The sequence below is a fragment of the Emydura macquarii genome, unplaced genomic scaffold (genome assembly GCF_026122565.2).
Source record: "Emydura macquarii macquarii isolate MOO-44397 ecotype Brisbane River unplaced genomic scaffold, CSIRO-AGI_Emac_v2 contig_771, whole genome shotgun sequence".
NCBI lineage: Eukaryota > Metazoa > Chordata > Testudines > Chelidae > Emydura > Emydura macquarii.
This window is the reverse complement of record NW_027130908.1, coordinates 137,479-163,650: the sequence shown is the minus strand read 5'-3', so window position 1 is coordinate 163,650 and position 26,172 is coordinate 137,479. Positions and strand designations below refer to the sequence as shown.

The 26,172-nt window shown below is 53.8% G+C and overlaps 2 protein-coding genes, 1 long non-coding RNA gene and 2 other non-coding genes across 5 annotated transcripts; all 5 read right to left on the bottom strand.

Moving 5' to 3' along the window:
- Positions 1–2,805: 2,805 nt before the first annotated feature.
- Positions 2,806–3,741, bottom strand: LOC137149576 (olfactory receptor 4Q3-like). The gene has a single exon (XM_067543089.1). It carries the CDS (start codon positions 3,736–3,738, stop codon positions 2,806–2,808), a length of 933 nt encoding a protein of 310 aa, XP_067399190.1. The 5' UTR covers positions 3,739–3,741.
- A 6,070-nt stretch (positions 3,742–9,811) lies between these two features.
- LOC137149574 (tetratricopeptide repeat protein 5-like) lies at positions 9,812–18,297 on the bottom strand. The gene is made up of 12 exons (XM_067543087.1): positions 18,276–18,297; positions 17,711–17,748; positions 16,187–16,270; positions 14,219–14,354; positions 13,768–13,979; positions 13,344–13,494; positions 12,958–13,049; positions 12,739–12,795; positions 11,940–12,086; positions 11,629–11,843; positions 11,208–11,352; positions 9,812–10,601 (listed from the first exon to the last, which is right to left on the bottom strand). The coding sequence occupies exons 1-12, from the start codon at positions 18,295–18,297 to the stop codon at positions 10,482–10,484; spliced, it is 1,419 nt and encodes a 472-aa protein (XP_067399188.1). The 3' UTR covers positions 9,812–10,481.
- Positions 18,298–18,551: 254 nt separating this feature from the next.
- On the bottom strand, positions 18,552–25,384 carry LOC137149586 (uncharacterized). The gene is made up of 5 exons (XR_010918805.1): positions 25,321–25,384; positions 23,095–23,176; positions 21,842–22,028; positions 19,560–19,637; positions 18,552–19,340 (listed from the first exon to the last, which is right to left on the bottom strand). It is a non-coding gene; the product is annotated as an uncharacterized lncRNA (long non-coding RNA).
- Positions 19,008–19,155, bottom strand: LOC137149588 (small nucleolar RNA SNORA79). Its single transcript, XR_010918806.1, has one exon. It is a non-coding gene; the product is annotated as a small nucleolar RNA SNORA79 (small nucleolar RNA).
- LOC137149589 (small nucleolar RNA SNORD126) lies at positions 19,883–19,960 on the bottom strand. The gene has a single exon (XR_010918807.1). It is a non-coding gene; the product is annotated as a small nucleolar RNA SNORD126 (small nucleolar RNA).
- Positions 25,385–26,172: the final 788 nt, after the last annotated feature.

Below are 26,172 nucleotides of genomic sequence, written 5' to 3'. Positions count from 1 at the left end.
CTTCTTCAGGCTAAACAAACCCAGTTCTTTCAGTCTCCCCTCATAGGTCCTGTTTTCTAGCCCTTTAATCATTTTTGTTGCTCCTCTCTGGACTTTCTCCAATTTGTCCACCTCTTTCCTGAAATGTGGCACCCAGAACTGGACACAACACTCCAGTTGAGGCCGAATCAGTGCAGAGCAGAGCGGAAGAATTACTACTCGTGTCTTACTTACAACACTCCTGCTAATACATCTCAGAATCATGTTCGCTTTTTTTGCAACAGCATTACACTGTTGACTCATATTTAGCTTCTTGTCCGCTATGACCCGCAGATCCCTTTCCGCAGCACTCCTTCCTAAGCAGCCATTTCCTGTTTTGTACGTGTGCCTGGAAAAATGCCTGGAAACGAAACATTTCAAAACATTTTGTTCAACCCAAAACAGTTTTTTTTGTTTCAATTTGCCAAAATTTTGTGGACTTTTCAAATCTGGTTCTACTTGAACCAGGTTTTTTCTTTTCTAAAAAAACATCCAGTCCCTGTATTTGGAACTTCCAGTGAATCAAAAATCAGTTATTCACCCCCAGTACGAGTCACAAATTCAAGTAGAAAAATTTGCATAGATCCTTGTGATTAAAAAAAACACTCACTCTTTTTCCCTAACACACACATCCTTGATAAGGAGAAACAAAAATAATGACATCTGAAGTCATGTGCAGAATTTTGCATTGATCGTCCTGAAGAACATGTTCACCAGTTCTTCTCAAAAGCTTTCTTTTCCTTTATGAGAGGGTTGGAGTCTTGAATCCACATGAGAAATTTTGGACCCATTTCCAGCGAAAACGTTCCCACCGTTTTTCGACAATGCACTGCAATTGGGCCCCGGTTGGAGGGCACCTGCGGAGTGGTGGAAACTGGGGCACGGAGCCCAACACTGCATGAAATGACAGGCATGGATGGCCGTGAAAATCTTTATCCCGAATGTGAAACATGACCATTTTTCCTGAATCATTGAAACGTGGCACATAAATGTATATCGTTGATAAGTGCCACTGTTGGACAATCGCAACAAATCTTGTACAATGTCAAGTAAGGTGTCAATGGAAAGTTATGATTTGTTAAATAAGATGATCTCGTTTAAATCCATGTATCATCACTCTATCTGAAGTTAGGAATATTGGCTATATACCTGTATCACAAATGTGTTTGTTCCGGGGGTGACACCCACAAGGTAGTTTACAAACAGTCAAGCCAGCACATTGTGAATGGATGAGTCAAGTTTGATGGCCCCTCAAAGACACTTAGCTCCCTCAATGGGCCATAGAAGGAACTCATCACCCCCAGATTGCTCTTCCTGAAGATACTTTAGCCTCCAAGTGGCCAACGGCTGCCCCTGTGCGTCATCAAGCCATATGAGGACAAGTGATATGCTCATGGGACCCTGGACTCCATCTTTTGCCAGTCACTTTCCACATGCGTTGTTTGAAGCAGAAAATTCCCAGGCATTTGGCCGAGGGTATAAAAGACCCCTACAATGACTCCATTTCCTTCCCTGATACTCTGGACTATGGATTTACAACTAAAAGGAGAATTTTGGACTATGGAGTGAGGACCTCCCAATTTTTTGGAAGTTACCAGAGTGACTTTACAAGCCAGCAACCTATAACATCGCGGCTACCAACGCCTGATATAAAGACATTACAATTATTGTATGTCTATGATCAAATAACCATTTTAACTTTCTTCTTCTTTCCTCTATAAATAAACCTTTAGATTTTAGTTACTAAAGGATTGTCAGCAGCGGGATTATTGAATAAGATCTGAGTTATATATTGAGCTGCCCATGGGGCTGCTCTCCTGGGATTAGAGGACCCTATATGTAATTAAATGGGTTTTCAATAACCACTCATCATAGATTCCAGTGTCTGGGTGGTGAGACAAGAGCTGGAATGCCTAAGGAGAATGCATTTTTGATTTCTTGTTCACCAGTGCGGTGAGACGGAAGTTCACTTTTGTTACTGGCTTGGTATAATCTAACGGCATAACCACCAGTTTAGGATGAGTCTCAGCAGTTTGTCCTGAATTTGGTATTCTCTGCTATGACCTATTGGCCCATGATGACACTGAATTTGCCTGTCCACCACCAGTAACTTAAACCCAACTCCCAATATCTCATTTCTGAAATAAACCCAAAGCATTACAAGATCATGTATGACTCCATAATTCTAACCTTGTGCAAATCTTCCTCTCCATTTCCCCATGCCCCTCATCTCCTTCTTAACAACAAACCAAAACTGATTAGGGTGCTGAGACCACATGAAAAATTCCTCATTGATCCCAACACTACATGTTACAGTTTGTACTGAACTGCGTAAAAATCATTCCCACCATTTCTCTCTGCCACCCACTTTGAGACGATACCAAAAACACCAAGAAAGCCCAAAAGTCACATCCATCTTTTGCACTGCTCCAGATGTCACTTGAAAAATTTTGCCCTGATCTTGGTGAAAAATATTTCATCTCCCACCCACCTTCGAGGCTCACTTTGTCCCTAAGGAAAAAACGGAGACAGGAAGGGTGAAACCAAAATGTGCGCAGATCCCAGGGTCACATGACAAATTTGGCAGAAATCCTCATAAAAAACAGGTTGCCGTTCCCTCAAACACCTACGTCAGAAGAAACCAAACCAAAAATTCATGGGGCTCATGAAGTCACATGATTTTTTTTCACCTGGATCCCTGGGCCACTTGAAAAATTTTCCACTGATCCTTGTAAAATCAATCAACCAATCAATCAATCACTATTTCCCTATGCTCCCACTCGCCTTCTATGTCCAACAAGGGAACTTAGGCCTGTGTGCCAGTCGCCTTATGGCTTCCTTGACCTCCCGGTTCCTCAGGGTATAGATGACGGGGTTCAGCACCGGCGTGATGATGGTGTAGAAGAGGGAAGCCATCTTGTCCATCCGCGAGCTGGAGAAAGGCCGGAGGTAGACGAAAACGCAGGGCATGAAGATGAAGCTTACCACCATCAGGTGGGCGCTGCAGGTGGACAGAGCTTTCCAGCCGCCCCCACCGCCGAAGCGGCCCCTGAGGGTCACCAAGATGACACCGTACGACCCCAGCAAGACCAGGAAGCAGAGCAGCGAGATCAGGCCGCTGTTGGCCACCATGAGGATCTCCACCACGTAGGTGTCGGTGCAGGCTAGCCTGACCACCTGGGGCACGTCGCAGTAGAAGTTGTCCAGCTCTCTAGGCCCACAGAACGGCAGCCTGGTCACCAGCGCCAACTGGCTGGCCGAGTGGAGCAGGCCTCCAGCCCAGCAGGCCGCCAGCAGGCCCAGGCAGCGGTGGCGGTGCATGGTGTTCGCATAGCTCAGTGGGCGGCAGATGGCCACGTAGCGGTCATAGGCCATGAGGGTGAGGAGGAACATCTCAGAGCCACCCAGGAAGTGGAGGAAGAAGAGCTGGGCCATGCAGCCCGCATAGGAGATGGTGTCTCCCTGGCTCAGCAAGTCGCCAAGCATCTTGGGAGCAGCCACCGAGCCAAGGGCTGTGTCGATGAGCGAGAGGTTGGCCAGGAAGAAGTACATGGGGGATCGGAGGAGGCCGGAGTCAACCCACACGGTCACCACAATGAGGAGGTTGCCCAGCAGGCTGGCAGAGTAGCAGGCCAAGACCAGGGCGAAGAAGAGAAGCTGGAGAGGGCGGGAGTGGGACAGGCCCAGGAGGGTGAACTGTGAGACTGCCGAGCCATTCATCAGCGCAATGCCTGGGGGAGAGAGGAAATAATGGGAACGGGTAGCTTCCATCCTCGCTCCAGCTCTGTCCCCTTGAACCCTACTCCTCACCCAGAACTGAGACAGAACCCAGGAATCCTGACGCCCATCCTCCGCGCACTCTAACTCGTTCCTAGATTCATGGGTTGTGATGGACCACTGTCATCATCCAGTCCAACCTCCGGCACCACTCAGCCATTGGTCTTCCCTGAAGTAACTCCCCTTTGAATTGGAGCATCACATTTAGGGGGAAAAAAGATCCAAACTTAATTTAAAAATTGTCCGAATCCACCACAACCCTTGGTAAGATGTGTCAATGGTTACTTGATCTCACTTTTAAAAACATCCACTTAATTTCTACCTTAAATTTGTCTAGCTTCAACTTCCCACCATTGGGTCATGTCAGACTTTTCTCTGCTCGATTGAAGAGCCCATTATCATACATTTGTTCCCCGTCTAGGCACTTATAGACTGAATCAAGTCACCCCTTAACCGTCTCTTTGTTAAGCTAAGTAAATTGAGCTCCTTGAGTCTATGACTCTAAGGCATGTTTTCCAGTCCTTTAATCATTCTTGTGGCTCGTCTCTGACCCTGCTCTAACTTATCAACATCCTCCGTGAATTTTGGGCACCAGAACTGCCACATACAGAATTAAAATAATCTCTATCTTGCTAGTCGAGATTCCCCGTTTAGGCATTTCAGGATTTCATTAGTCCTTTTGGCCACTGTGTTGCACCGGGAGCTCATCTTCAGCTGATTATCCACCAGGACCCCCAAATATTTTTAGGATCGCTGCTTCCCAGCATGGAGTCCCCCCTCCTGGAAGTATGGCCAACGGTTTTCGTTCCTAGATGTGTACATTTACATTTAGCCGTAATAAAACTAATATTGTCTGCTTGTGCCTGGTTTAGTAAAAAATCCAGATTGCCTTAAATCAGCAACCAGTCCCCTTCCTTCTTTATCACTGCCTGCAATTTTGTGTCCCCCGCAAACTTGATCAGTGATGATTTTATGTTCTCTTCCTGCTCATTGATAAAAAGCTTCAAAGTGTACAGCCAAAACCTGAACTCTGAGGGACCCACCTGGAAATAAACCCTCACGCTGATGATTCTCCCTTTACTATTATATTTTGAGCCAGGAAGTAGCTGGTTTTTAATCCATTTAATGTGTGCCAGCCTCATTTTGTATTCTTCCGGTTCCTTAATCAAACTCTCATGCGGTAGCACGTCAAATGCCTTACAGAAATCCAAGTCTAGTCCATCAACACTATTACCTTTATGGACCAAACTAGTCATCACATCAAAAAAGACATTCAGTTAGTTCGATACAATTTATTTTCTATCAGCCCCTCTTGATTGGCATTAATTACATTAGCCGCCTTTAATTCTTTATTTATCAAGGTCCATATCAGCTGTTCCACTGGTTTGCCTGGATTGATGTCAGGTTGACACGCCTGGAATTACCCTGGTTGTCCCATTTACCCTTTTTAAATATTGTCACAAGATTGTGAGTCTTCCAGTCCTCTGGAACCCCCCCACTGTTAAAGGGTCATTGGGGCAGGGGGGCTGCATCTGGGGTGTCTCACATCTGCTCTAACCACTAGGCAATAGAGTCATTCCCAAACTTGGTCTGTCTCTCTCTCTCTCGCCGGCCCAACAATGCTGTAATATTTAGCTGGCATAGAACAGCTGCAACAAGAGACACAGCTGACCTCTCTTCCCCAATAGCTCAGTGACAGGGGCTCTTGCTTCAGAGGAAGCAGACCGTTGTTTAAAACCCATCTCCCCCTCCCTTGAAAGGGGAACTTGAACCCAGGGTCTCCCACACCCCAGACGTGAGCCGGAACAGCTGGACTGAAATAAGGGAGCCCCTTCTTTCTCCCTCCCCCCCCCCCACGTCTCCCAGCAATGTGGTGTGGCTCACCTGCAGGGCGTGACCTGCTAAGCAAGCCCCGAGGACACCTACCGGATTGGGCTCTGCAGGTGAATTAGGCGGTGGAACATCTGTCACCCCCTCCCGTTGGTGCATCACACGGGGGCTTACGTGGCCGGCCGCCTAGAGCGGGGCTGCAGCGTGCACACCCAGCGGCAGAAACATGGGCACGGAGGGAAGTGTTCCGGGGGAAACTGAGGCACTGAGTGAGTTTAGGCACCTACAGCATTTGGGGGGGGGGGGGGAATGACTCTGTGATTTAGGTGCCTAAAGTGGCTGCCAGGGGCCTAAGCGCTTTAGGAATCTAGCCCCCACTCACCACAGCCGTAGTCACATACACCACCGTCACTGACGCACGGACTGGCCCCTCTCCCACTAGCCCCATTCCCACCCCTATGGGCCAAGGGCAGGTGCCCTGCAATGAGACACACCCCCGTCAGCCTCCGTCCCCACCCAGCGAGAACAGCCAGGGAGGGGGTGGGCATCACACCCGAGAAGAGGGCAGCCCCGTCCACCCCCCAGCCCAAGGGTCAGCCCCAGGTACCTCTGATCTCAGCTGCCTTCTCTCCCTCCAGGGCTGGAGGCCTTCCCAGGGCGCAGATGGTCCCACAATGACCGGCCAGAGGGGCGAGAAGCTCTGATCCTGGAGTCCAACTCGCTCGTGCACGAAGAGCCAGGCAGGGAAGGAGATTGTTCAGGGTGAGCGACTCTGTTACCCAGCTAGGACCCAGGAGTCCTGGCTCGCAGACTCTCCCCCCTGCAATAACCCACGACACCCCTCTTCCCTCCTGGAGACGGGGATAGAACCCAGGAGTCCTGAATCCAACATACCAACGTAGATACAGCGGCAGCCCTCACCCTTTGGCAGCGACCACCCAGCAAGCTGCACGGCACAGACTCTGTCTGCAAAGCTCAGAGACGCAGCAGAAATATTTGACAGGACACAGCCCGCCCCCCCCCGGAGACGGCACGCTGGGGAAACACGTCTCTGCCAGCAGCAGCCTTTGCTGAAGGACAAGCTAATCAGAGGCTCTCTGACGGGAGAGCAGGGTGGGGCGGGGAGTCAGGACTCCTGGGTTCTGGCAGGGGAGGGAAGGCTAATGGTTAGAGCAGAGCTGCTGCGTCTCCAGGCACCCCTTTGGCCTGGCTGCGGGCCAGGGATCTGCTTGATGGAGTTTTCTTTCCCAGGATCAACTGTCTTGCTCATACAGGGACCAAACAAGGTTCAATGATAATTATTGGCTTATGGCAGGATCATAGTTAGAGAAATGGCCCCTTATTTCTTTCCCCTACTTCCCTGGGCCAGCCAGCCCCCTGTCTGTGGCCAGATCGGAGCTGGAATCCCCTAGAGGGGAAAGGCCCCACGTCCCTTTCTCTGCCCCCCTGAGACAGAAGAATAACACTTGTGTAATGGGCAGATCTCATCCCCACAGCCACAGTATGGACACGTACACAGCCCTGTGGGTCTGTCTACACCGCAAGGTAAGCCCAGGTCTGTGGGATTCGGCGTTTCTAAGACCAGACTTGAGCATCCAAACTGAGTCATGACCCCGGGTTTACTGGACTCAGGTCTCACACCCACACTTGTGCGTCCACACGGCCCTGAGGAAAGCGGAGTCAAACCCACCTAGCCCAGCTTCCTAGCTCCTTGCCCAGTCTTTCCGGCTCACTGCAGGGAAACGTCTCTGTCCATCCAGCGGTACGTTGCTGGGAATGGACTCAGCCCCCCCAGAACGACCTGTCTAGCCATTTTTCGGGTCTGCACGCTCCTGGCAAACAAAGCCAGCCAGACGGAGCAGTCACCACTGGAAGGGCTTGTTCTGCTCACACGTTCACTCCTCTTCCACACACAGGCAGAGCACGCACAAGACAACACAATACAGACGTGGCAGATTCCAACCGGCTGATGCTACTCACAGCCCAGTCCCCTTCTCTCTGTCTATACAGAGTGGGGGCGTCTTTCTTTTGGAAGCTTTGTTTTGCTTTGTAATTTTTGTGGTTTATTTTTCTTTTCTAATGAGTTAAATCTGACATGGATGTGCTTCAGGGTCGATGACGCGTCTGTCTCTCTGTCCCCTGCCACAGCGGCCTGTGTGTCTGTCTCATAGAATCATACAAGATAAGGGTTGGAAGGGACCTCAGGAGGTATCTAGTCCAACTCCCTACTCAAAGCAGGACCAACCCTGACTAAATCATCCCAGCCAGGGCTTTGTCAAGCAGGGCACTAAAAACCTCTAAGGATGGAGATTCCACCACCTCCCTAGGTAACCCATTCCAGTGCTTCACCGCCCTCCTAGTGACAAAAGTTTTCCTAATATCCAACCTAGACCTCCCCCACTGCAACTTGAGACCGTTGCTCCTAGTTCTGTCATCTGCCACCACTGAGAACAGCCTAGCTCCATCCTCCCTGGAACCTCCTTTCAGGTAGTTCAAGGCTCATATCAAATCCCCCCTCACTCTTCTCTTCTGCCTAGTTCCCTCAGCCTCTCCTCATACATCTTGTGCTCCACTCTCTAATCATTTTCCTTGCTCTCTGCTGGACTCTCTTCAGTTTGTCCACATCCTTTTTGTAGTGGGGGGCCCAAAACTGGACACCTCACCAATGTCGAATAGAGCCACTGTGTAAATTCTATGTATTAACCCCCGTCTCTGGGGGTGGGCTGGTCCTCCACTCTCTTTCACGGAAGTTTGAGCCACTTAACAAATCATGCAGCCCAGACTGCAAATCCCTGGGCAGAAGTAGATTGTTTTGATGTCTGAACATTTCTCGCTCTGGGTATTGACAACTTGGGCCCCTGGGCAAAGCCAACTGAAGAGCTGAGCAGTTGACCGCTGGTTCCTGCTTGAAAAGGTGGAGCCAGGCAACTAAAAGTTCTCTCTTCTCCTGAGGGAGCTGGGCACAGATCCCAAGGCTCAGAGCAGGGGGTGGGGGCTCTGGGTTAGGGCGGAGAGGGCAGGTGAGTCTCTAGGGTCCGGTCCGCTCTTGGTCTCTGGCGACACGCAGAGCTATTGAGCCTCAGGTTCCCATAGACCGCCTGCTTTGTTGAGAACCAACCCACTCGTTACACGAGACCCACTGCAGGGGGTCGGTGCCCCGGGGTCTAGTCCACCAGGGTTCAACAAAAGGTGGATGGGATGAGAGATCCCTGTCCTGGGACCACACCCACACTCAAGGCCTGGAGAAGACCAGTCCTAGCCCCCGTAATGAAGGGGGAGTCTCGCACTCCCCGTCTGAGATACGCGCTCAATGGAGGAACCCAGCACAGGCCAGCCCAGAGGCAAAAAGCGCTTGAAATATTCCCATGCCCCCGTTGTCTTTCCCGTGCACCCTGCTCCCCACGGTCCCTCCCACATCAGGAGACACATGGGGCTAGATCCCCAGACCTAGATTCAGCGGTGTGGCACTGGCTGGTTAACCGGTGGCATCTGCACCCTGTGTGAGGGGCCCACGGGTCAGAGCGCCCTGGGAAAAGGTGCAGAAACTCCCCCGCTTCAAGCCCTCCTCAGCATGATGTGGGACTTGTCCCGACGTCTCCTACGGCACAGGGCGGTGCAGGGGAGGGCTAGCTCTCAGCTTCTCCTGTTCCACGTTGTAAGACGCAGGGGGCGGCGCAGGGACTTGAGCCTGATTTCCCCCCGCCTGGGTGCTCTGACCACCGGCCTGCCGCTTGGTTATGGGACATGCCGTGGGGCAGCTTCCACAGGAGGCTGAGAAAGACCCACATCAGACCCGCGGCCCCCTTTGCCTGAGCGCGTTGGCTGGAGAAGGCCAGGCCAGACGTTTACACAGCAGAGAAACAGCCCCAAAACCCGAGTCTACTGGCACGGGGCAGCTGCGGGTCTCCAGTCACCGTGTGGACAGAGCCTCAACAATGGACTTCGGTTCACTTGTGAAACTCTCTGTAGAGCTGCGCTGGCCTCCTCATCCGTCCGGGCAGATTTCCCTCAGCACCGGCGGGGCAGCCAGGCCGACTGGCCGACACACGGCTCAGCCACACGCCAAGCTGTTGTAGTCCCACCCTTTACCTTCCCGAGAGAAACAACCGAGATATGGCGGACAGCGGGTCAAGGAGACAGACAGGCAGACGGGTGCAGAGGGGGACAGAGACACAGACAACTTCCCTGACCCCGCAGCACATCGATGACGGATTTTATTCATTTGAAAAGAAAGGAAAAAAAAACGTTAAACATAAAAAATGATAAAATAAAACAAAACTTCCAAAATAAATATGCCTCCGCTCTGTATACACAGAGATCCGGGCCCCGGGCCAGACCCACTGTCTACACACAGAGAGCCGGGCCCCGGGCCAGACCCACTGTCTGCACACAGAGAGCCGGGCCCCGGAGACACAAGGCAGGGAAGAGATGCGGATGGAAGAGGCATAGATGGGTTGGTCCTGGTGAGATTTCCTGACGCCCGGGCTTAGTCCATTTCTTGGGGTGCCAGGGGGCAGAGCCGGGGTACAGCTCACTGCCCTGGGTGACAGGACTGTGGAGAGTGGATGGGGAAAGGGGGATCTCTCCCCCTCTCCGTGGGGGTGGGTGGGGGGGACGACTGCCCCATTCTGAGCTCCCCCATCTATACCCTCCAGGCCCAGCTGTCCCAGTCCCTCTCCCTAGGAGGGATCTCCCTGTTCAGTCCGCATCCTTTGCCCCAATCCCCACTTGTAAATCCCCTGTATTCTCCTGGCCCCACAAGCCTCTCCAAGCCATTATGCCTGCGGGATCCACCGGGGGGCAGCAAACAGCAGGATAGATCTGATCCCTCCAGCAGCGGCACCGGAGGGTAGGGCTCACTCGCTCTGCGCTCGGTAGGTCACAGTGGCTGCCGCCTGGCTGCAGGGTCCCTGCGTCTTCCCGTTCACCACCAGCAGGCGTGGGGTCTCCACGCGGATCCCAGGGAAGGAGAAACTCTGCGGGAACGGCGGAGACCAGAAAAGTCAGTCAGAAATGTGGTTAACTCTGAACCCTACTGAGGGCTGAAATTTCCCAGCCCATCTCAGAGGCAGGGCAAATGCCACTGTTCACTCTGGATCCTACTGACGGTGATTTCCATTTCGTGGGCTGAGGTTGTTAAACCTGCTGAAGGGCTCTGGGTACCCATATTTAACAGGAGCCCAAATCCCCTAGGCAGCTGCAAAAAACCTGAGAAGCCAGAGGGTCGCACCCCGCTTGTTACAGAAGACTGAGATGTGCTCTAGTTTCCCGGCAAGCGTGTCAAAATTAACTCTTTCCTTGCTGGGCGCTCATGCACCGCTAGTGGGCTTCTGCTTCCCTGAATGTGTAGGTAGATATCGGGGAGGAAATAGCGATCCCCCGCCCCAATTTAAAGGCACTTCCACCTCTTCCCATAAGCAGGGGGTTGGGCAAGACACCTTGCCCCCAGTGTGCTGCGACAAAGGCCCCGATGCCCCCCCTGCTATCACTGGTGTCTTCCCATATCCCTCCTCCTGCAGGGCCACACTTATAAAATCCCGCCAGCACCAAGCAGGCAGCAGGGAGGACCGGGCCGCGCTCACCTTGTCCTGATGCTGGACGCGATGGTGCCGGAGGTGCGGCTCGGGGATGGCCACCGAGTCACCGACAAGCACCCCCCAGCTCTGCGCCATGTTATAGACGGTGACGGCAACACAGGGGCCCTCGGAGTCAGCCAGGCCAAACGCGCTGCCAGGAAAAGAGGCCAGAGTGTGAGCCCAGCGCTGGATGGACGGACGGATGGGGTATGTGGGGATGGATGGACGGACAGACAGAGCTCAGGACTGACAGATGAAGAACAGGAGAGACAGAGATCCAGACAGACAGACAGGAGGACGGACAAATGGATGGCCCTCGAGACTGACAGATGGATAGCAGGGTGGGCAGATGGATGAATGGAACGGCAGACAGACAGACAAAAATCAACAGAAAGCGCTGAGGACTGACGGACAGGCCGGGACTCACAAGGGCACCTTCTCGTCCGCGGTGAGGCTGAAGAGAACCCTGCCCAGCACGACGACCCCTGCGTTCACGCCCGGCCGCAGGGCGCTCAGGGGCCGATGCTCCAGTGCCACCTTCTGGCCGGACGACCCCTGGTACTGCCCATCCCCGCAGGGGCCCAGCTGGGACGGGCGCAGGCTTCCCAGCATGCTCTGCAGCTTCTTACCCTTCACTTTGCCCTGCAGCGGGAGGAAGGGCAGCAGGGTCACCGACTGAGACATGTCTCGCCCTGTAGGCCAGGCAGGGCAGGGCCGGGAGCAGGGCGGACGCTCTACCTTGTTCTCCAGGAGGCTGGTGAGTCGCTCTAGGAAATGCAGGAGCTGCTGCTGGCGCTGCCGGGGCTCGGGCCAGGCTGGGTCAAGGGCGGCCGCGCGGGAAAAACCCTCCAGGGCCTCTGTGTAATTCTCCTCGTACTTGTGCAGCTGACCCACGGGAAACACACAACAATGCGGTCACGGTGGGCAGAGGGCTGGGAGCCAGGACTCCTGGGTTCTATGCCTGGCTCAAGGTGGGGGAGGCGGACCGTCCAGTGGGCTACGGCAGCGTGTGCAGGGAATGCGGATTCCTAACCTCCCCGCTGTAAGAAGAGTCGGGTGACGGAATGGATTTCCTCGGGAGGCTGTGGTAACTCCATGACTGCGGGTTTTCAGAATCAGGCTGGGCATTTACCCGTCCTGGACGGTTTTGGACAACACAGATCCTGCACCTCGGCAGGGGGGTTGAAGGAGATTGACCCTTGCGCTCCCTTCTCACCCTGGGATGCGACAATTCAATCCCTGGCTCCGGCAGGGCAGTGGGGGCTAGTGGTTAGAGCGAAAAGGAGCCAGGACGCACCAACACCCGGAGCAGGGCTCCTTCCTTCCCGCAGGGGGCAGCCGGCACACGCACACAGGGAGCATAGCACAGTTCGTGATGTCTAGACGGACAAGCAGAAAGCACCACAACTGAGCCCCGGCCTTGTTTCTTGCAGCTCGGTGCCCTCCAGAACCACACTGGGGCCCGGATTCCCAGGGCAGCACGCCCCTACTGAGCCCCCCACCCCGCTTAAATCACCCTTTCCGCTCCCCTTCTCACCGTAGCTCTGTTGAGGTGCAGGTCCGGGTTACAGGAGGCCGTAGGGTCCACCTTTTCCTAGCGGGGAGAGGAAAGCAACGTCAGAGCATCCCCCATTGAGCCTCCCGCCCGCTCCGTGGAGCATAGCAACCCCTCGTGCCGTGCTGCAGAATGGGCGCCAGCCCTGGGTCCCGGAGAAGAGCGCCCCCTGCAGCCGACAGAAGACAGGACACTACCTACCGCCTGGCCATAGGCGCTCAGGGCCTGCTGGGAGATACCGGGGCTCTGGCCGGCGTTGAAGAACAGCGAGAGGTAGGCATTTCCCAGGACGTCTGTGGCGGAGAGACACGGAGGTGAGCACTGAGACCGGACGGAGAGAGGGCGTCAAAGAAGAGGAACGGCTGATGGGATACGGCAGAGGATGGAGGGTTGGATGGATGTCTACAGTTGATGAGTGAAGGGATGGCTATAGTTGAGGATGGAGGGATGGACACAGCCGATGGGACAGACGGAGATAGCTGAGGGTGGGATGGGGGGACGGCGATAGCTGGGCTCGGATGGAGGGGTGAATGACAGGATATCGCTGGGGCACGTTGCCCGGGGCAGGGAAAGGGGCCGGCACTCACACCACGAGCGCCCGTCCCGCACGTCCATCTGGACGGCCAGCTTGGCCTGCCGGACGCTGTCCACGACGTTCTGGGCCTGCTGCTCCGCGCTCTCGGCTCGCAGCTGCCGCAGCACCATGGACAGGTTCTGCAGCGAGACTTTGTTCTGCCGCTGGCAGGGGGGAGAGAGACACGGAGCCCGGGTCAGCGCCTCAGCCCAGCCTCTCGCCTCCCCGTCTCCTCTGCCCTCAGATCAGCCCCCTGGGCCAGTCTCCCCTTCCCAGGACTGGCCCCTCAGCCCAGCCCCTCTCCGCTTGCCCCAGATAGGTCCCTTGGCCCCACCTACCCACCCCACTCGCCCCTGATGGGCAGCCAGGTCTCTCCCCTCTCTGCCCCCTGGGATGGGCCACACCAGCCCCCTGGCCTGCCCGGGGGTGGGACTCACATGTCCCAGCGCCCCGGAGAAGCAGGTGTGGGCGGCTGCGACGTCGCCCTTTTTCCAGTAGGCCTCGCCCAGCTGGTTCCAGGCCTCCACCAGCTCCGGGTCCAGCTTCACGGCCTTGGCCAGCAGCTCCTCGGCCTGGGGGCTGTAGTCGGGCGTCACGTTCAGGGCCTTCCCCTTCAGCATCAGCGCCCAGGCGCGCCCCTGGGAACAGCCTGCAGAGACAGAGCCGCAAAGGGAGGGAACAACTTGTGGCACGGTTCCCTTCCGGCCCCAGGGCATGGGGGGGACTGGCTGGTTCATGGGGTGAGAAATGGAGCCTGGGGCCTTTCCGGCATCACCTCCAATCCCTGCCCCAGGGCTGGCCGGCGCGTGGGGGTGGAGAACGGGATGTTGAATTTTTTCCCCCCAGTCTAGGGCAAGGGTCTTGCATTTCCCTCCTGCGCCCGGTTACCGGTCACTATCTCGTCCATCTGCTGGAGCGTCTTCTGCATTTCCTCCCGCATGTCCTGCAGCTTTCTCCCGGCGTCCTCCACGCCGTGGCTTTCAAAGTAGCGATCCCGGAAGCGGTACAGGCCATCGACCAATTCCTGCGGGGGTGAGGGACAGGGGGGTAAAAGGGGCGGGGGGGGGGAATGATCACATTGGTAAACAACACCCTAGGAGCACCTGTCTAAAGTAGCATGCAGCTGGGGGGTTGAAACACGGGGCTGGCACTGAAGAAACCTGGGTTCAAAGCCCGTTACCAGAAACTCTGCAAATAAATCACTTAGGCTAGGAATTTCAATGAAGCCTAAGGGAATAAGCCCCCAGCTCCCCCCCCCCAATTGCACTGAAAGCCAATTAGAATTAGACTCTTCTTTGTAAATCCAAGCCACTGAATCCCCCTGTGCCTCAGTTTCCTGCCCAGATGGGGATTTTCAAAGCTGGCCAAGGAACTTGGAAATCAGTTCCCGTTATCGTACCAGGCCTTGGCGGCTCAGTCAGGCACCGGGCCGGCCTCGCGCTAGGTGCTGCACGAACGCAGAGCGAAAAGGCTGCCCCGGCTCCACAGAGCTGATGAACGGGAACGGGGCACCCCAATCCACGATACAGTTCTGGCAGCGTCCATTCAGACGCTGGACTCTGCAGGGAGGGACTATCTTACTGCAGGTCGGCCCAAGGGTCAGGGTCTGGGCGGCTGGCACAACCGGACGCCCATCATATTAGACATCTGTGCGGTACCTGGCCCAGGCAGGCCTCGAACCCAGTCCAGGTGTCGCACAGACCCTGACCGTGGGAGACAGACCCTGCTCCGTCTAACCAGACCAAGGCTGGATTATTATCCCCATTTTACAGCCGGGGAAAGCGAGGCACAGAGGGAGGAAGTGACAGACCCGCAAACAGGACCCAGCTCTAGTGCCCCAGGCCGCCTCTTATAGCGCCAAATCTCAAAGACCTCCACACGGTCAGACCCCTCCCGCCTCCCTCCGCTAACGACCCTTTTATTAGAATTTCAATTAAAAATCCAATACACCGCAAAGAAACCCCGTTCACGAGTGTTACGTCCCACAGCACTGGACAGGCTGTTTCCTGCCGCAGGCCCGTTGTCGGCACCGATCCTGGGGCTGGGGGCTATAAACGGCAGAAGGAAAAGGGCTAAAGCTGCCCAGATGCGCAGAAAGAAGGCGCAGGATGCACCAGAGAGGGAAAGTCACACGCAGGGATGGCAAAGGCAGACGGCAGCGTAAAGGGGGGTACACGGCAAAGCTGTGTGTGTGTCTCTCTGCGTGTCACACAAGGGAGGGGGTGTGTGTGTATGCAGGGATCGGTGTTTGTGTGTACTGTTGTGTGTGTGCGTCTGTGCAGGGATCAGGGTGTGGGTGAATGTGTGCATCGCTGTGTGTACCGGGACAGGTGTGTGTGTGTGTGTGTGAGTGTGTGTGTGAGAAGGGAATCGGGGTTGGGTGTGTATGCAAGGATTGGGGGTGTGTGCACAGGAATCAGTGTGCCGTGTGTGTGCATGCAGGGATGGGGTGTGTGTGCGTGGATCAGTGTGTGTGTCTGTGTGCGGACCAGTGGTGTGTTGTGGGTTCCAGGGACTGGTCTCTATGTGTGTAGGGGTGTGTGCGCAGGAACCAGTGTGTATGTCTGTGGGGGGGGGGGGAGGGAGTGTGTGGCGGTGCAGAGATTGGTGTGTGTGTGTGTGTCTGGGTGTGCGTACGGGGATCAGTGTGTGTACTGAGGGTTGCAGGGACCAGTGTGTGCGCGCAGGGATTGGTAGGGGTGTGTGTGTCAGTGTGGGGGTGGGGGGTGCAGGGTTTGCTGTGGGTGTCTGGTTGTGTGTAAGGGTACGGTGTGTGCGTGTGTAGGGCTGTGTGTGTGTGTGTGTGTGTGCAGGGGGTGCGGGTGCAGGTTTAACCCCCCCCGGCCCGGCCGGTACCTGGCGGCGTTGCAAGGCCTGGCGGGTCGCGGCTCCCTCCGGATCCTCCTCGGCCATGATCGGCCCGGCTCGGCCCCGCCGCCGCTACACGTCCGGGGCAGGGGGCGGATGGAGGCTGCTGCAAACAGAGTCGCTCCGCCTCCTACCCGCGCGCGCACACACACACACACACACACACACACACCGCCCGCGCCTGCGCAGCTCCTCCCTGCCGCCTCAACACAACCCTGCTGCCGCTACACACACACACGCACAGCCCCTGCTTTGCAACCTCCACAACACAGTCCCTGCATTGCTCTGCACACACACCCCCACACACCCTGTGCCTGCATTGCAACCCCACACCCCTGCATGCTTTGCACAAAACACACAGCGCGCCTGCATTGCGACCCCCCCCCAACACAACCCCTGCATTGCGCTGTGGGTGTGCACACACAACCCCCCCGCCTGCGTAGCTTGTGCCCCCCAAACCCTGCATTGCTCTGGGCACCCGCACGCACACACAGCGCCTGCATTGTAACCTCCCGCCCCCCAACACACAGCCCCTGCATTGCTTTGCACACACACAGACACACACACAGCACCTTCATTATAACCCCCCAGCACACTCCTTGCATTACTCTGCAGACACACACAGCCCCCGCCTGCCCCGTTTCCCAGCCCCCTGCAGCCTGGCCTGTGCTCTCCGCAGCACCCACCTCTCCCGGGGTCCCTTTTTGATCCCAGGGGGTTTTTGCCTGCCCAGCTTTTCCCAGGATTGTCCCTTCGGTTGGGCACCTGTCCTGGGAAGTCTGTCTGGGGGCTCGGCCCAGCCTGCCCTGCCAGCTGCCCAGCGTGGTGGGTCCCATCCTGTGGTTTTGTATCTCAGAGGTGGCAGCCCTACAGTCCTGGGTTTTCTGGGTCTGTCACACTGTGACCCCAACGCCCCTGTTGTGATCAAAGTGGCTCCTGTCCTGTGGGGCTGGCTGGGCTCAGCTCCCCACCCCGGGCGTTATGCCCTGACTCCTGGCCCATGGGGTTGAAGCAATGCTCATATTTGGCCCGGCCCCACTGAGCGGGGAAGGGGGGTATGGCTAGACCAAACATGAATGTCGCTGTGACCCTGTGCACTCCAGAGTCCAGTAAGCGTGGGACAGACTCGCTTTGCAACTCCCTGCCTAGGAAACGCCCCCGGGGCAGCATCTCAGCCCCCCCCAGGGCCTTCCTACTCCCAGCCTGGTGCTACCCACACCATCCACCACTCCTCATTCAGCCACCCCCTCCCTGGTCGCATACCCCATGCTGTCCACCGCCCCTGTTTTACCTTCACTCCCCTGCAACCTGGCCTGGGTTCCTCACGCCACCTAGATCCCACCCTGCAGAGATCCTTGATCCAGCAAGAACTAGAAACCAAGACACAAAGGATCCATTTTCCCCACCCTCTCTTTTTTAGCTGATCTGATTTCTGAGCAGGAGAGCGAGGGATTTACACAGGTCGCTTGACACAGCACACAAATCCATGGGCTGCGAGATGGCAAAACCGACCCCGCTTCTCCCACTGCGCGGCTCATGGATTATAAATCCTGGGGTAAAAGAGAGGGGGAAATGAACGAGTGCGAAATACACATTACGGCCGAAATGTAAGTGTGGGAGAGAAATAACTGCAAAGATAGGAAGGGGTGGAACGTACCCAGGGAAACACACTGAATAACACTGAGTAACACACGCACGCACAGATCTGAACACAAGCAGAGATATGGGAGCAAGAACACACCCACATGGATCTATGCGTTTACATACCCCTCAAGCTATGCGTCCTTCCCCATTTAGAGAGAAACACCCACACAAGAAACACACACATGGCATTATTTTTTTTTTTTTTAAATGGAAACTGGGTGTCCAGATCCCAAGTGCATTTGAGAAATCGCAGTCTAACCCTAAGTGGTGTTGGTAGGAGAAACCAGACAGTGGACAGGGTCGAGTAAATTCATGGAAGAATGGAAAGTAATTTTGGACAGAGTCATAAATAGACCAGTGTTCATTAACCATCCTGATTCTCTATTTCATACTCCTCCATAAATACCACCAGGACTAGGAGCTTTAAACATACCTGGATATTCTATCTCAGACATGACGTCAAACCCAACTCATTTCACTGAAAGGGCAGCTGAAAAGCCTTCAGATAGCAAAGATTAAGGATAGGATTTTCAAAGGAGTTTAAAGCAGTATGGCATCTAACTCCCTTAAGTCTCCTGTGAAAATCCCAACCACAGCCGCTACTGACCTGGGCTGAATTTAGACCAGTGGATTAGAGTTGAGAAAGCTCCATTTCCCCCTCAGTTCTACCATTGCCGTTTTGTACAAAAACACACCCACCGTTTACACATCTTTTCAATCTAGTTTTATTATTTATCCTGTTTTCAGTATCTCCTTTCCTGGCTATAACTTCAAAGAGTCCTTGTAATGCAGATCAGAGACAGGGCAAAACTTTTCATCTTCAGGACCCAAATTCTCTCTTACAGTTGATGCTGGGGGAGAGAGAAAGACGTTTTCCTTTCCTGTCCGGCTCATCTCAAATCGGCCCTGTAAAAATAAGGGATCTCCGTGTTAAAGACGCAGAATGCAGCACACCGTTGTCCCCTGGAAAACGAGTTGGTGTAGTTAAGGTAACTCCTCCTCCAGCATAGCTTCTACAGCCTCAGCGCCTGCCATCTTTCAGCTCACATTGTAAAATGACGATCTGGTTAGCCCGCTAGCTAGAGTTCACAGAGCAATATGTGCAGAGCAGGTTCTTTTTAAACCCCATTTCTGTCCCCAGAGTCCAGTCCCCTTCTGCCTCTTTGAGTGTCTGACCCCGCAAAATTCAGAAGGTGCTAACGGACAGCCAAACCCATCCAAGAGCAGCCTGAGTGAAGAAAGGCCAGATTTAATCTGCGATGACACAAAATCCCACTGCCCATGGCTCGCGGCAGCAAGAGGAACAGTCATCGCGGCCACTCTCCCTTAAATGAACAGCTCTGAGAGCAAAAGGACCCCCTAGAGAGAACGCCCCATGAATTTCCCCAACGAGCAAACCTTTACTACGCCATTTCCTCGATAAAGTCCCGCAGCAGGGAGCTCCCGTTCAGATGTGCCGAAAGATACGGCTTTCTGAAAGCGTCTGCGGCTTCAGGCACTGAAAGACAGTTTGCAAAGTTTGGAAGATCAGTTCACTGAATGGGTTCTGAATGAGGAATGGCTGGTGCACCCTATGCCAGAGGTTTGTTAACTGCTCTGTCTGCCATAGTACCCCTTTTTTGTCCCATACCTCCCCCGCAGGGCGACAGTGGCTGGGGGTACCGATATGGGGCCATGCTAAGAAAACGGATGGATACGAACTTCCAGCAGCACTTACGTCTGTGATTCCTACAAGGGATCCAGGGTGAGGAGGGGGAAGCGAACCCAGCCAATCTTGTCTTCCGAGTTGCTGCCCCTACAGAAGCAAGGAGGAGGTCATGACCAAAAAAAGAGCTACCAATTGCATGGAAACTCATTTCCTTGCATCTATGTCCCTACTTCATTTACACAGAAACCAGATCCATATTTCTGAAGAGGCTCCCCTGTATCTGCTATTTATTCCCCTCGCTGTCTGGGGACTTGACAGATGGTTGCATTGCAGACCATTAGAACAGCAGCTTTCCCCCAAATCAGACTTCAGCTGCAGGTGTTTGTTTCATTCGTCTGCTCAGGGCATGTGTGTAATCAGGGTAGATCAGGTGAAACACGGACTGAACATGCGGCTCATCACAGCAGACCCCCCTCCTCATCCTCCCACACACAAACCACTGCCCAGGACTCTGAAATCTCAAGGGGCTGAGAATTTTAGCTGCTTCCTCATGGTGCAACATGGGCTCCCTGGCTTCCCAACATCACCTGCAAGACAGATAAAATCTCTGCACGTGTGTGTGTGTGTGTGTGTAGGAGGTAGAAGCAGGGGGGGCAGTAGGGAGATTTTTTGCCCGTGTATGGCACTGGGGAGTCTGATACAGGAAGACCGCATCCAGTTCTGGGGTCCACATTTTTAAAAAGGATGTTGAAAAACCAGAGAGGGTTCAGAAATGAGCCCAAAAGTGATTCAAGGGCAGGAAAAAATGCCTGTGATCATGAGAGACTTACTGACCTGTTTAGTTTAAATCAGAAAAGGGAAACTTGAGGGGTCACTTGATTACAGTGTACAAGTACCTTCATGGGGAGAAAACACTGGGCCCCGTAGGTCTCTTTAACCGAAGGCAGAACAAGGACCAATGGCTGGAAGTTACAGCCAGGCCCGCTCCAGTTAGAAATAAAGCACACGTTTCGAACGGAGAGGGTGACTGACCAAACTCCCAAGGGATGATGGATTCTCCATCCCTTGCGGTCTTCCCATCCAGACTCTCTTTGCTTTCGTCAGACACAAATCACTGGGTTCACTAGGTGAAACTCTCTGGCCGGTATTAAACTGGAGATCAGACCAGGGAATCTAACAGTTCCTTCTGGGGCCTGCGAAGATCTGGCTATTCAATAAAGGCCATCGGAGCAGCTGGTAAGGGCACAGCAGTTACAGGCAGGGAAATGGCACCGTGAAGTTACCTGGCGATGCAGTGAAGTGAGGGGCTGGTGCACAGAACTATTTTAAAGCAGCGTGAGTGGGGACAACAGCTGAGGTTTAGAAAGGGGAAGGAGTCAGGAGGTCACAGTGGGGGTTACTAGGTGACGTTCTATGCCCAGGACGATGCAGGACGTCAGACTAGATGGTCACAACGGTCCTTTCTGGCCTTAAACCATGACCCCGTCTACTATGGGAACCGCCCAGATTTCACTGCAGGCCCAAAACGGAAGCCGCACAGGAAGTTAATGCTTCCTTGATGTAGTGGGTCTGCTCAGGGCACGTGTGTCATCGGGGGAGATGAGGTGAGAGATGCAATGAATACACAGTCCATCATGGCAGACGCCAGCCACGCCCTCAAAGCCAGCTGTGCTACCCCAATGGCAAAGCACAGAGGGGTCCCAGGGATCTGAGAAGAAACTTCTTGTGGGCGGGGTCTTGCCTCCACAGCCCCCCCCGAATCCATTCATGGGCTGTCTCATGCAGTAATACACTTCCCCCAGTTCCCAGTGGCTGTCCAAAGGGGCGCTCATCGTGTCACAAGGGTGAGGACCTTATCCCCAATGTTCCTGGGGTGTGAGCCGTGGGAACATTATCCTTCACGCTCCGTGGCAAGACCTAAGAAGTGCCCCCAGCGCAGGGACAGTTGTGCGGCTACAGCGCTGGACTGAGACACCTGGGCTCAGTTCTCAGCTCTGCCACAGACTCCCTGGGTGACCTCGAACAAATCCTAGTAAATCGCCGAGTTGGGGGCCTAACTCCACTGGGCTCCTTGGAAAATCTCAGCCTTCATCTCTCTGTCCCTGTTCTCCCTCGGTAACGCTGACACTTCCTGTCTTCCATCCTTTATGACCGAAGCAGACAAAGCCAACAAAAACCTCTGGGACAGGGATTCAAGTGTCTGTACAACACACACGGGCCAGGAAATCTCTTGGGAAGTTGTCCTAGCACAACAGGGCCTCTAGGCTACAGTGTGACACAACTAACACACCCTGGCTACTTCCTCACAGCTCAGAGCAAGCCCTGAAAACCCAGGCGCGGATTATCCTTACCTCAGCTCACGCAGGCCATAAAACCCTTCAGTCCCTTTTCTTTAGGCCCTATTCCGTGGGAGCCCCTCACCCTACGGTCCTCAGGGTTCAGGTTCAGGATGCTGCGTTACAGACCATTGCCAAGACATTTTTCCAATCCTTCCGTGGGGGTGGGGAGTCAGTCGCCATCCTCCAGCCCCTCCACAATCTGAAACAGGCAAACAAACATTTATAAGAGCATGACCAACACAGCCTCTTCCTCTGCCCTGCTGCTGCTGCTCCACCCGGGATCAGAGCTGCTACTGGACCCATCTAAACCTAATTCCCCAGCACGCCCCAGCCCAGTTCTACCGGGGCATATCGAGGCAGAAAGAGCGAACGCTACACACGGAAGGGAAGACAGCAGGACCAAAAGGACGTCACTTCCGGGGTGGAGAGAGGCAGCCAGAGCAAAGTGCAATAGGAGGAGGGAAGGGAACAGTTCAGCGGACAACGTCCCAAGCCCCCTTCTGTGCTTACAAGAGATTTCATGGCCCGTTTAACGTCCACAGCGAGCAGACAGGAGCTCAAATTTTAGCAAGGCCTCAAGCAAGGGACTCGAACAGCTTCAGCCAAACAGCATGAATGTATCTTCAGTGGAAGGAGGAAGAGATGAGCCAACCCAGGACACTGAGGATTTAAAAATGTGATGCTCAGCTCACTAAGGCGACACCAGCCTGAAGGACTCAAGACACGTGCCGTAGATTAGCAGGGCCAAAAAGCCACAGGTCCCTCCTGCTACACTGCATCATCATGGATGAACGCTGGGTCGGCCGACACAGCTGGAGACAGATACTTCGATAAAGGCAGAGCTGAAAAACTTCTGCTACGCTCCAAAGGCCAGAGCGGGAGGTTTGACAGGCCTCACCCTGCACTTGCTGGGGGAAAGGAGATCGCTCAGGGCAGGATGAGGCCTGCCAGACCCTCTGACGGGAATATTCTGGAGTCTTCTCTCCAAGGTGGAAATTATAGGTCTTAGAGAGAGGTAGTCAGATAGAACCCAGGCGTCCTGACTCCCAGCCCCTCTGTTCTACAACTGATTTGACTCCCTTTGCTCTAACCACTAGTCCACACTCCCTCAGAGCTGGGAATAGAACCCAGGCGTCCTGATTCCAAGCCCCCGTGCTCTGCCCCACTATAGTTGCCCTTAGATTTTGACACCATTGCTGTTGTGTGTAGAGTTTAATCCCTTGGGCAGGGAATCTCTCTTCCTCTGTAAGAAGCCAGTCTCATACCAGTTCACTGTGCCCCACATCTGGAACGTAGCATTGCTCCAGAGCAACTGTTTCCTCCCAGCTCGTCAGGTCCATTTCTAGCCTACAATGAAGGGAGACAAACAGCAGTTTAGGATACAAAAATCCAGCCACCAGACCACATCTAGCCTTGCCCCAGCGATGTCAGAAAAAAGGTTTTTAAAGGTCACGCCAGAGACAGGCGTGTAAAAACCTCCACAGCAGGAGGTTCCCACCTTCAGGGGGAAACAGCAACGAGTCACCAATAATGCAGAAGCGACACTCGCTAAAATTAATCATAATCAGGGTTTGTCCTTCTCTTGCTCCTTTCCAAAAATCTCCGACACTGGGGCCTTCAGAGGAACCCAAGGGAATTAGGATCCTGTGACAATCCCAGCCCAAGTGCTTTACAAACATTAAGTCTCATCCACCCTGTGACGGCAACATCATCCCCATTGTACAGATGGGCAAACTGAGGCACGGAGCAGCAAAGGACTTGCCCAAGGTCACACAGCAAGAGGCAGAGCCATGAATAGAACCAAATGAAGCTCAGTGTAAACCCGCAGTGCTCTAACCAGTGAACCCTACTTCCCTCCCAGCACCCGAAACGGCACAGCGCATGGTGCAGTGGAGAGCCTGTCTCTCTGTAGCACCGACATGGCTCCCTTATCGACATGGCTCCCTTATCAACGAACTAAGCACCTTGCTGGCAATGAGGGCACTGCTGTTCTCCACATTTCATAAATGGGGAATTGAGGCAGGCCAGGTTTTTAAGTGTAGGTGGGCACCTAACCAGGCAGATTGAAGTCAGTAGGTGTTAGGCAGCTGGGGCGCCTGAAAATCCCACTGCACATCCATCTGTATCTTTAGGTGCCCAAGTACCTGTAGAAACCCGGCCCAGAGAGGTGAAGACTTGCACAGGGTCACACAAGATGTCTGCGATGGTGCCGGAAATTAAGCCTGTGTCTCTCAAATCCCAGGCTAGCCCCCTAACTGCCGGCTCAGCCTTTCTCTCAGCCCGAAGGCTTTACAGGTCTAATCTCAGCACTTCCTAATGTACTCTGGGGCATTTAACACAGGATTGAACAAAGGGATAGAAAACAGACTGGGGGGGAGAGGGGGGGTTAAGTGAGATACAAAATCAATGCTTAATAACTGGCACTTTTCCTAGGAACTCCCATCCAAAGATTTCCGAGTGTTTTATGATCATTAATGAGTCAAGCCTCACGGTGCTTCCTAGGAAGTGTTATTCACACTGGACAGCTGGGGAAACTGAGGTGCAAAGTGACTTATCCAAGGTCACCCCTAGGACAGTGTCAGAGCCAGAGTCCTGACCCCTAACACACCCGCCATTAGACCCCAGTCCACTCCCAGCAGTGGGGCAGAACCCAGGCGTCCTGACCCCCAACCCACTCACCATTAGGCCCCACTCCCCTCCCAGCATGGGGGCAGACCCCAGCCCCATCACAAAACTGCTTTTGGAGCTCGCTCAACCTTCTTCTCTTGCAACTCAGCTTCCATGTATTATTTCCTGCAGTGGGCAGCAGGCAGGTGCATCCCCAAATTACGAAGTGGGGAGAACCGCCAGACCAAAACCAAGGCCAGGCTCGACCTTCAACTGCCCCCCTTTCCCCCAACCCACCTGCTGCCTTTTATCATGGTTTGTTACAGCCGGAGGAGTGGATCTCAGGGCTTTGTGCTCTGGGAAGGGGAGCAATGGATGAGATTAAAGGGCAGGATGAAGCAGCAGAACTGCTGGGTTAGTTTCCAGGCTCTGCAGCGCACCCTGCATGCCCTGAAACATGTCACAACCCACACAGGGCAGGGGACAGGGAGAGGAACAGGAGAGATGTAACAAACCCTTTGCACAGCACGTGTGGGACAGGGAACACTGCAGCCAGACAGTGCTGCATTAAACACAGCGACAAATAATGCAGCCAGTGTCACCCGGCGGGGGGAATTTCAAGGGTGTCGCTGAAGATCATAAAACACAGCCTCAGTTTTACCAGGTCACTTTCCCACTAACCCCCTGCCTCTGGCCTCATGGAAAGGGGGGGCCTAAAGATTCTGAATTCAACAGCCCCACGGCCAATTCCAGCCACAGGAAAACTTCTCTGCACCACATGCAACTTAACTACATTTATTCCAGTCCTGATACACGGGTGGATGGCAAAAAATAAATGCAGATTAGCAAAGGATGCAAACCGCGGTAAAGATCTTGTAACTTACCAAGCAGGCCCAACTCCAGGAAGACAGGCTACAGGAAGCAGAGTTTGCTAATCAAAGAGCCAGTAAGAGCACATGGGAGGAAGTGGGAGGTGGGGCAGGGGAGAGATAAGCAGCTTTGCAATTGGCTGAGAGCATAAATCAGCCACAGCCAGCCGCCAGCCTCTCATTTCCCTGAATCAAGATAAGGAGCAATGCAGAGACATTGATCTGCTGAGGCTTCAAGCCGTGGGGCTTCAAAGCATGGGGCTAAAGAGACTTTCACAGAGCTGGCTTCAGGAAAAAAATGGGTGACAGAAATCAGGGGCTTTCTGTGAAATCTTTCAGTCTGTATCAGGGAATGTGTCTTGGGTCCAAATTTTAAAAGCTAAGCTGGAGTTTTCAGAGGAACTGTCCAGATATATAGGCTCTGAACCGGGCTGGTACTCAAACCACTCAGTGCTTCTGAAAGTCAGACCATTTATTTAGGAGAAGTTTTTTGGGGGTTTTATGACAACCAGTATAACAAAGAATCAAAGCTGCAACAGCAACACCCTGCTGATCTGTACCAGTAGCACAACTGCTGTCTGGGTGGTGTATCCCAGCTGGGATTTGTTGTACCAGTGTTTGATCAGTCCTTTCTTGTTACACTCTCCTGCCATATGGGGTCAAGAAGTTTCTCAGTGAGTTTGCAGGGTTGCAATTACATCTATGCAGCCTGAGATTTTAGGGAGATGTCGGGTGCCTAACTCCCTTAGCCTCTGTTGAAAATCCAAGACATAATATATATAGGCTTGGCAGAATTCAATTTTTATTCTTTTATCATTCTGATAGATAATATCAATGTTGATTTTTAAGCATTCCCCCCCAATTTTT